At 46.4% G+C, this 10,570-nt stretch overlaps 1 protein-coding gene across 1 annotated transcript; it reads right to left on the minus strand.

The window, feature by feature from the left end:
- Positions 1-1,289: 1,289 nt before the first annotated feature.
- Positions 1,290-9,238, minus strand: LOC139048845 (GTP-binding protein Rhes-like). Its single transcript, XM_070523719.1, has 3 exons — positions 8,775-9,238; positions 4,364-4,590; positions 1,290-2,667 (listed from the first exon to the last, which is right to left on the minus strand). The coding sequence occupies exons 2-3, from the start codon at positions 4,565-4,567 to the stop codon at positions 2,161-2,163; spliced, it is 711 nt and encodes a 236-aa protein (XP_070379820.1). The 5' UTR covers positions 4,568-4,590; positions 8,775-9,238; the 3' UTR covers positions 1,290-2,160.
- Between the last annotated feature and the right edge of the window lie 1,332 nt (positions 9,239-10,570).

A 10,570-nucleotide genomic window follows, 5' to 3' on the forward strand; every position in this document is an offset into this window, starting at 1 on the left:
TCACGCATAGATTGATAAGCGCAAAAGCTTAGGCGTAACCTTGAGATATGAAGAGAGCGGTCATGTTGCTCCTGCAATATAGTCATGTTGCTCCTGTGGTTCGAATAAAATGAACAATTGCCGGAAGGGAATGCGGCTCATGGCCGAGGCCACCGCGATTTCTAGAATTTCCATCATTTTTTGTTTATATTGTCCCGAAGAAATCGGGCGCTAAAGTCACCTTGTGAAGTGTTCTGTAAAAGCAGTGCAGCCCGACGCAGTCCGACACTGCAGCCCGATGCAAGGACTCCAAAAAGTTTGAAATGGTCACGCGCATCTCGCATTGACACTGTTGAAATATTGAAAGTTTGAATGGGATATATTATACTGGCTTTATGAAGACACAGCTTGAAAACGAGAATTTATTGCTTCAGAATGTTTCACTCAAACGACACTTAACATTGCTATGGTGGGCGAAAATTTCACTTTTTTGTTCAATATACAGCGTCAGTTTAGGAGAACGCAGGTGGCATGATATTTCCTTTATTGCACACTTTCCCTGCACACCCAAGCACAAAAGGTAATCTGCAAGAGAGGAGCAAGTAAAGTGAGATTAGAAAACTGTTGGAAGGCTCTTTTTTTCATTTATAATTCCTTGTGCGTTTGCAGCTTTCACCATGATTTCCGCACCAAGAAAACTTTAATAGCAAATAACAGCTAATTTAGAGTCATCCGACATGTACGATTCGAGCACTTATACAGGAATGTTTTTGCTGAAGCCCCTGCTCCTACACTGCTGTACTGAAATGCTTCAGTTTTGTTCCGCCTATGTGCTGAAAAGAGCGATACGTTAAACTGGTAGACTGGCAGTGCACTCAAAACTTCCACCTCAGATTACCTTCAATCGCCTCTACCTGATTTTCAGGTGTATCATAGGCAACTTAATTACTACGGCTTCGAAAGGAGGCCTAAGGCTGCTCGGTGCTGCTTGATCAGACTTCAACTTAGAACACGTTGCGCGATACCTTAGACATACGCGCACACAATCGTTTACAATGCATGGGCGAGAAGACGCTATGGTCGTAGTGTAAGAGTTCTCACGGAAGACGTAATATATAAAATAGGGCAATTTATTCCGACGAGATGCAACACTCGCAAAGAAGAAGCACTCACTGAGCAGCGGCACAGTTTATGACCTTCATGATCATGAACTCAAGCATTCGCTGCCATGCTGGTGATGTTCGTAGTGCGACAGCCATGTTGAGTAGAATGTTTCAGGCCGAAGAGGACACGTGACACCAATGTATCGATCCTCATGAGAAGCCGTGGATTGCGCGGAAGTATAGGCTGTTTCTGCTGCGTCATGCTGGCAGTATTGTGCTTGTTTTTTTTTGTTTATTTCTTTCCTTATGCCTGGCTTCCTAGGCTGCGCATACAAGCAGCTTGTAACTTCAGCTTTCACTTGCGAAATTCCCCCGCAATGAATTTGCTCGAAAGGAAAGAAGTGAAACCCCATACGTGATATACTTTTTTTTTCTGCAGCTGGAACCTGAATCTGCCGAAAATCGTAGCCAAACGCAACTTCGACAGCAGTAAATTTGGACCCCATCATAAATTAGGCTTCGTGTTGATCATGGAAAAGCGTGGTGAAGGCGCCAATTTGTTCAACATCACAGCTCCAAGCTCATTATACGCACTGCTAAGCTCATAGTCAACTGCAGGCCCGAGTCGGAATTTTGACGAAGGAGAATCACTCGTCAACAGGCGAAAGTCACTTTTTATTTGTTTTCACAAGCTACAGACTGGAACCAACGGCGTTTTGATGTAGAATGTTCCTCCCTACACAACTTCACTCATTGTGTTTGGTAGACTGTGTTGTCGGGGACACAAGAGTTGGCGCCCGTTTGACGACTTAACGAAGACCTAGCGAACATAGCGCTTTCACAATTTTGGTCTCTCGTGTAACGCTGAGCGTAGGACAAAGGCATTTATCCCCGGCAAAAGCGTTCGCTATGGTCAGGCCGATGCAGTTCTTCGTTTCACTGCAAATTTTTTCGCTCAGTATCGCACGACAGCGCAGACGATAAACACCACAATCACTGGCAACACAGGTAAACGTGCGTGTTCGAAAGTTCACGAAGCACTAGGGACTTGTTAGGGACTCTAGAGACACTAGGGCTGTCATGACACGGCACAGCTGTTCCTCTTCAGCAGCGTGTTGTCTTTGATGGTCGGGCTGGTCGGGTAGACGGGCAGCGAGCGCCGCCTCTTGTTCAGGACGGCCGGGTTGAGGTCGTACGGGATCTTGGCCAGAGCGAGGAGTTCCTTGAAGATGGCAAACACGTTGACGTTCTCCTTTGCCGAGGACTCGACGAAGCCGTGCTCCCAGTCGATGCAGATGATGGTCTCGGCCACCTCTCGCCTGACGCGGCGCGTCGCGGCGGGCAGGTCGCACTTGTTGCCCACCACGACCAGGGGCGCCCTGGCCGAGTGCAGCTCGACGATTTGGTCGTGGATGCCGCGTGCCTCTTCGAACGACTCCGGGTCGTCGATGGCGTAAACGAGCACGAACGCGTCGGCCGTGGTGATGGCCAACCTCCGCATAGCCGGGAACGGGTAGCTGCCACTCGTGTCCACGATGTCAAGTGTGAGCGAGGCAGCGTTCAAATCGTATTCGGCCGTGTGGAACTGCGTCAATGAGAAAGACGATAAAAGAAGAAACAGTCAAGTCTGGCTCACATGCCTTTGTTCTCTTCCGTCAGACGGGCAGCACAAAATTTAGAACGTCAAAGAATTTCGGAACAATGTTTCAGGACTTCGTGCGTGTAATGAGGTGGAAACAACAAATACATTGGTAAGAGTGATGTTGATTTACATGGTGATTTTTGATTATAAAAGCTATATGTTGCTCAATTTTTATGCTAATTCTATCTAACTTTCCAGTGCAAATATCTTCCGCAAAATGCCCTCGAAGAAGTTGATTGACGTAATTATTATAATATTTAGTAAACTGATTTTTTATTTCTTGCGAATGATATCCGCATGGACACGTTAAACACAAAAATGACTTATTCAGCGCAAGATTTGGAGACCTTTAACGAAGTCTTTGAAGTATAAGCAAGGCTAAGTGTCTTTGATTGCTTGATAATATTTGTAAGGCCCCGAAACACCCTGTAATGTGTACCTGTAGTTAGATAATCCGAAGTCCTTTGTCACTCTCAAAACTGCAGCTATACCAAAATAATGCAATATTTTAAACTAGCAAGAAATCTAGTGCGATTAATGTTGGCCTGATGTATCGGCTAGTCCACGTTTGAACTTTGCGAAGACAAGGGGCGCTATAGCGTAAAGCTATTCCAAGACTTTTGTATTCCTATTCTCTAATCAGCTCTCCGCGGTGGGAAAAAAACTTTTTTTGCACCAACTCCGCTTCGCCTGCCTGTCACGCGACGTCACGAAAACTGCGACAGTTCTCCATCTCATATGTCTTGTACACACTCATTATGCATGATTTGACCGAACAAAAGAAAAATGGTTATTTCCCATTCGACCCTTTTCGCCATTAGCCCTAGCATATTGGTCAAGTTTTGGGGCTGCACCCATTTCACCTGTCTGTCACGCGACGTCACAAAACCGCGAAAACTCTTCTTGTCAAAAAGACGTGTACGCGTTAAAGGTGCAACAATATGCCGAACAAAATTTCATTTTTTTTCTGAATAACCGCCGGCTGCCCCGTTCCGAAAGAATAAACAATGGCTGCCACCGATCTCAGGCACTGGTTTCTCGTACATGGCGGAGAGCGTGGGTTTATTTGCGCATAATTAAACTTTATATGTAGACGTGTAACGTTTTCTAGCCCTTTCGGTACGTTTACGACCTCGCTCTACTAACTCTTCTGTGTTGAGGATCCCTTTTGGCAGCATTCGTATCCGTACGTTGCACGCCGCCACGATTTTCGACAAGACACGGCAAGCTATTTTCAGGTGTCTTTTCAGGCGGGTTTGTGGAAGAAGCTGAAATTTGCCAAAATAGAATCTCTCAACGCCCAGCTCGCTCCGCTAACTTGCTAATTCACTTTCGTACCCATTCCCTTTAAGGCCGATGTTGTGAATGCCAAATCGAAGTTTAGCAGCCGGGATGTCCCATCTGCATAGCGGACACCCTGAGGTTAGCGCCATTGTCTTGACATTGGTCTTTAACATAAGCTGCGAAATGCATTAGCGTTGGAGTTAAGGTCATCCCCAACTGCTAGGGGGTGCACTGTATGGGTTTATTAGTTGGTGGTAGCTATGATTTCGCCTGCCTTGACCTGCCCTGCCTGCCCACCCACCCGTCTGTGCGCGTGCTTTTTAGATGGCCACAGGGCGCCAGCAGGAGCACTCACCTCTTCGACGGTGGCAAAGTAGTCGACGGGGAACTCGTCGTACAGGAACTGGTGCACGATGGCCGTCTTGCCCACTCGTGCTGCACCGAGTACCACCACCCGGTACTGGTCCTTGGCCGGGTGGCGGTGGTGGTGGTTGTTGTGCGCGTCTTCGTGCGGGGGCTGCAGAGCCGACAGCGACGGTACCTGACCCGTGATTGGCATGGCGATTCTCGGCAGGTGATGTGCTTGAAGACAAGGAGGGAGTAGGAAGACAAGGTGAGATCTAGGCTCTACATCCACAGACTCAGGGATAGCCTCGCGGATAGTTAGGTGCCCTGTACATAACTTCAAGGACAACAAAATATTTCGGCATTTAAGGCCAAATGGGTATATGCAATTACCATGGCTTTCAAAGCGTCCCTGTTCTTACCGAAAACATATTTTGCACTGTCTGATGTACAAGGTAGACACTGTAAAGAGAGAAAAATTTTTGCACTTTATTTTCGTCTTGGACATTTAGAGAAAGGTTGTGTGTTATGCCCATGCGAGTGTTTGAAGCAAAGTAGCTCATAGCTCCGGCCAAAGGAGTTTTCTCTAACTGCGCCCAAGATCTCAGTAAGCATTGAAGGTTTCGTATGCTCCTTCGCGATGCTACGAGCTCCTTCTTTCATGCCTTGCACTGCAAAGGCTCCGGTAAAGGAAGACGTACCTACAACGCTCCGTCTACTGAACGCTACCATGGCGTGCAGTTTAAATTATTACACTTCAACGGAGAATGCTTCGAAGGAGAGCTACACCAGTGATTTAATTGTACTCGAAACTTTGTGGACAAAGGTTGTATTCAACCATTAGTGCAGACATTGAAATCTGGTGCAGTAACGTAAGTGTTGCGTCGCCACCCGGTACAGTACACTGTAAGCCCATTTACGCACTTAACAGTGTTTTGTCTCTGTAACTCACACCATTACACCTTTACGGGTGTAATGGTGTTAGTTATAGACTGATGTGTCCCCTTATCGATCCTTAAGTACTTAAATCACTTTGCAGTGTATATCATGCTTGAAATTTTGTTTTTCTTCCGGGAAACTGGCAAAAAACGTCTCCATTTAAAGATTTGCGCACGCACACCACACAAGGACTGCATTCCTAACTGAGAACGTTTGATTAATCGCTGTCATCTCCACAGCTTGCAGAACACCGGATTCCGCTTTAGTCAAGGAAACTGTGCAGTATAATACGACTTTATAAAACAGAAGCATATCCGAAAGGCTGCGCAATCCCGCTAAGTCTCGGGAAAATGGGGAGCCAAGTCGGGTATAACGGAAAGAACCTTCTGTGCCGGTTTCTATTTCGGGAAAACCGGAACCAACTACCCTTTCGTTTTTCTGCGTATTGCTTTTGACCCATGCGTTTACCCAGATCCAGGAATACCGAGACGCGTTATAGCTTCGACGTGTTCACGCAGAAGGAAGATCAGCTCAGGGAATGTGGTTAAGGGAGAGAGAGAGCTGGCGAGGGTTGTGGGGATTCAGAGCTCAGGACCAGGTAATTGATTCTGACTGCATTGTGGAAGGATTCACAAAGGTTCAGACTTCATCGAAAGGGGTTCAGACTTCATCGAAAGGGGTTCGAAGGTAGATGCGTCTCTTTAGACATATTCGTTGGTTCGGGAAAGTATAGCCCGTTGTCCACTGAGATGGGAGATAAAACAGGGGAGAAACAAAGTCACCTCTGTTTCTCAACGGAGGCTGTTTGCGAAGGTCTGGAACGCAGACCTCCACTAATCAGTCCTGAAATTGACGGACGTGCCTGTTTTGGCCTGCGCAAAGTACGCGCTTTCGTTCAAGGTCGACGTTTGTTTGAGTGAAGCTAACACGTTCTGCCAAAATTCTGACCAATAAAGCTGGAGTACAAAGTATGTTGAGCAGTTTTTAGTAAACTTTTCTACAAGCATAACCATATCTCCCCTTCCCGGAAAGAGGAAAAAAAGAATGTGCTTGAATGTTTGAGGCAATAAGTTGTTACTTGATGACGTGTAATACTAGTGAGACACGGCCTTTACTTTTAACATACCTGGAATTTGTTCACGAAATAGTTCAGGAAAAAAAAAACACTGGAATTTAAGAACGTTACAACGCACCGAGCACCACTATGACTTTGGCATAATGTGCATCTAAATGAACCATGCTTTTTATCGGTTAGGGTGTTATTCGTAAATCGAATCACAGAGAGCATCACAACGTATAGTTGAGAATGGAATTGGGGCACCCACTCCTGGGCTGCGGCGACAATTTGGTGCTTCTCAATTTCGGGGGTTTTAGAAGCCTTAGAGACCGCGATGGTGTGTGCGTGCTTTTAGGAAGCCGTACCTGGCTAGTATCGTAGTGGTTGAACACGACATTATTTGTATTGCATGCATGACTGTGTTTAAGAAGACCGCACTGTGCACGGTCGATGAACGCTCCTGTCGCAGTAAATGACTTCAGAGCTGGAGAATACTGCCGAAGTCCGCCGACTAATACTTTTTTTTTCTTAAAAGGAACACTGAGCAACACATCCAGCCGACTTATCTCGATAGATTATTGGTCTAGAAGTAGAGAGTGGTTTTCTGTGCGTCCATATTTGACTTTTTCTTGCCTAGAAAACTGCCAGCAAAGGTCCCCGGTTGGTACTCCTGAATTTTACTCGCCCGCTTCAGCACGTGTCCTCCGCCTCTGTCGCTGTCTGTGAGGTTAGCCAGGGCTGACGTCACATCACAAGTACCGAAGCCCAGTATAAGTAGGGCCACTCAATAAAGCTGTGTTCTCGCTACGAATGAACAGTTCCTTATTTACGGAAGCACAGTCTTCCGCTCTAGCTGGACTTCGTATATTACCTTCAGCGTCTATTTAACGTTCAGAGACCTGCTTCTTGTTCTCCGATCTGTCTGATGCAACCTGATCACGTGACGCAAAGAGCGACTCGCCTTTTGCAGACTCGCTGACACGAGTTCGACAATATTCTTTCTTCGACGACCCTTACCTTAGTTACTTACGGAGTATACGCTCGCTTTGTGCGTCGTAAAGAATCAGGGATTCTGGTGCTTTTCACGACCGACGCAGCGGTGCCCTTATACTCACAGCTATAGCTTGCAGTATACATGATTCTTTTTACATTCACCCCTCGAGAAACGTTTCTTTAGAGTGTACTGAAGCGAGCGATCTAAATTGTTTTGCTTGATTTGCTGGCTTGACTGATATTTTTTCTTCCTTTCTTAACGTCAAGTAACGTTCTTATAAGGTATACCTGAGCCGTTGCGCAGCACCTTACGGCCTCTCTCAGAAAAGTACTGTGCAGTTGCCCTCGTGGTGCCCTTATGTGAACGTGTCACCATGTCGTTTGTTTTCTTATGCCTTTGACCTTATCCCATCCCTTCCCTAAATTTTGAGAAACTTATAAGCAGGCATTCTCGTAACCTGTTAATTTTCAGCGCCGTCTACGATACAAACCTATTCACTCAACCTCTTTGTGTGGCCATTTGCGACATCAGCCCATACGTACATCTGGAGTTTCTAGCTTTACGCTCGGTGCAGTTAAGCGTGAAGGGGCAAAGCAGCGTGGCCGCAGGAGGAGGCTTCGGCTGCTAAGGTATACGTGTTTCTCACGTCGGCGTATATTCTCGCGCCCGTAAGCGCAGCAGTCAATCTTGCAGCGCTCGTCACGGGCTTCACGAAGATTTTGTGATCAACAGCGCGTTTTATTACTAGTACCAGTGTCTATTCGCAAAGGGGTGAAACCCAGTATGTAACAGAGAAGTTTAAATGGCCAGAAAGTAAAAAAAGAAGAAAAGTAGGCTTTATGCCTACCTACGATGTCGAAACACGTGAACATGTGTGGGCTAAAGAAGCACTTTTCAACATGAAAACAAAGTGAAATAGAAATTGCGATGTCGACATGCAATCTGCTACAAATATGCCCGAGCTGACATCATGAGACGCCCAAAGCCCCATATACGTGCAACAGTTGCAGCTGTAGAGTCGTGGCACAGTGCTACGAAGTACAAAGAACGCTTATACGGCGCTAATTCAATCATGCTAGCGCAGTGTGCAAAGAATGGTTCCTCAGCACGAAGGAAGTAACATTATAATTGCGACCATTTTCTCTTTCTCATGGGCGACGACTGTCTTGCAGCTATCGAAGCCTTACTTAGAGTAGCCTGAACCCAAATGCGAAGACGCGTTGTCCGATCGAATGACGTTGCTCTAATCAAAGCATTCTGCCATATCCGCTGCTTAGCAAAGAACATGGTTTGCGCAATAAGATAAGCAATGCCTATCTGCAAAACATTTTCGGTCGCGTCTTAGTTTAATAAGCCTTTTTTTATCCAAACATTCGGAGAAAGCTGCCACGACGCGAATAACAAAAAGGTTCAGGGCGCATCAGGACTCACCAAATGCCGTGAGAGTTTCGGTCAAAAGCGAGTTGTCCGGGCTCGCAGAAGGGACCCACGCTTAACCATTCAACATTTTCCAGTGCAGGTCTCACAGCTGCTCGAGGACGGAAATTCAGAGGCTGCAGACGTAGCAGACGACGAACTTCTTCGGCAGCAGGAAGTGGGAGATGACGTTATAAGTCCTATCGTTCGATGAACGCCCTCGACTCGGACAGAAGGAACCACATTCCGTGCTGCTTGTGAGCACATGTGCTTCAGCGTCGAGGTGAATGCAAAGAGCGTCGAGAGTGCACCCAAGGAAGGAGCGCACAGCCCGACCTCTCTGCGTCTGAGACCAATGCCGACTAGACCGCTAAGGCGCCGGCGCTTTTCTATCCACCGCCATACGTTCTCTGGGGCCGCTGGGAAACTCCTGCAGAAAGGGAGTCGTCCGAGCCAGCCGGGGAGGGAAGCGTACGATGCGGCCGGAATCAGATGGAGAGATACGCCAAGGAGCCAAAGGATGGGGGGGGGGGGGGAAGGAAGCTTTTGAGTTAACCGAGTGGAGGGAGAGGGCACGACGCGTTGCCTGAAGCGCGGAGGCGAGAGGAGTGGGTGCAGAAGGGAGAGTGTCGCCGACGCCAGGGCCTCAGTGCGGGTCAATAGGGAAACCATCACGTGCTCCTCCTTCTCCTTGACGTTCGGTTTGGTTTGGTTTGGTTTGGTTTGGTGCCTACGGGTATGGCTTAGCTCACTACGGGCTATAGGCCACAAATCGGGTGGCAGTAGGTAAAAACGGAAGAATACTTAAATAAAAGGTTCGAATATGATAGTAAATCAATACCAATCGATATCAATTTGCACGTTGTAATATTTTAAAATTTCAAGTTAATATTTTTGTGCTCATATTGAGGAAAGTAAAATGATAAAATGAAAATGGCAGTCTTTTTGGTTCACTTTCAAAATTAAATAGGGCATCACATACGTTCCTATTGCAGTGCCCTAGTGCCGACGCCACAAGAGACAGTATCACAGGAAGCGTAATGAACAATCCAAGTTTGAGAAAGGAGCCTTCTAGAAGTCGTTTTCTGTGCACGTCGAACCTAGTATACTCTATGAAGAAATGTTCCATAGTTTGAGGTTCGCTCCAATGCAAACATTAAGGGGAAAGTACCAAACCACATCATTGGTAATAAAAAATTAGGGACTGGTATTCGGCAACACATTCTGCTGAACGAAACCTCAAATCTTCTTATTGAATACCATCTGCTGTACCCAGGGAATCTAAGGTGCTGAAAATCGGTGTTATTTGTTACACATGACTTGACATATTCTTCTTGGACACAGCATCTTGAAATCTTTAAGCCGTGATGTATGGCGAGGGTTTTAGGATTCTCAGTACCGGGTTTTCAAGAGACGCCGCCACTAGTGATTCTCCTGACTCACTTAAACTGAGTCCCATGTGTTCTGCTACCCATATCAAATGGAAGAGGCGTAAATGTTGCGGCATAGATGAATAAAATTATACGAGAATGGTAGATGAATTAACATGGCAGTGATATAGCGGAACAAGCGGATAATGAGTCGTTTATAATTACGACTTAATAAATAGACGAGGAATGGTGTCGTACAGCTAGAATGATAGCCAATAACATTGCCTGAAATATTGATCTAAAGTCGGCCACTTGAATAGCGAAAGACCAATTTAATGATGGCAAAAAAAAACAATGCCTGCTCTTCCCTTCCCTTCCCTGACAGAAACATTTGTAGCTATTTCTGCATTGATGTGGTGGTTCTGAAGGTGGTCATTTAAC

This window comes from Dermacentor albipictus, chromosome 8 (assembly GCF_038994185.2).
Source record: "Dermacentor albipictus isolate Rhodes 1998 colony chromosome 8, USDA_Dalb.pri_finalv2, whole genome shotgun sequence".
Lineage (NCBI taxonomy): Eukaryota > Metazoa > Arthropoda > Arachnida > Ixodida > Ixodidae > Dermacentor > Dermacentor albipictus.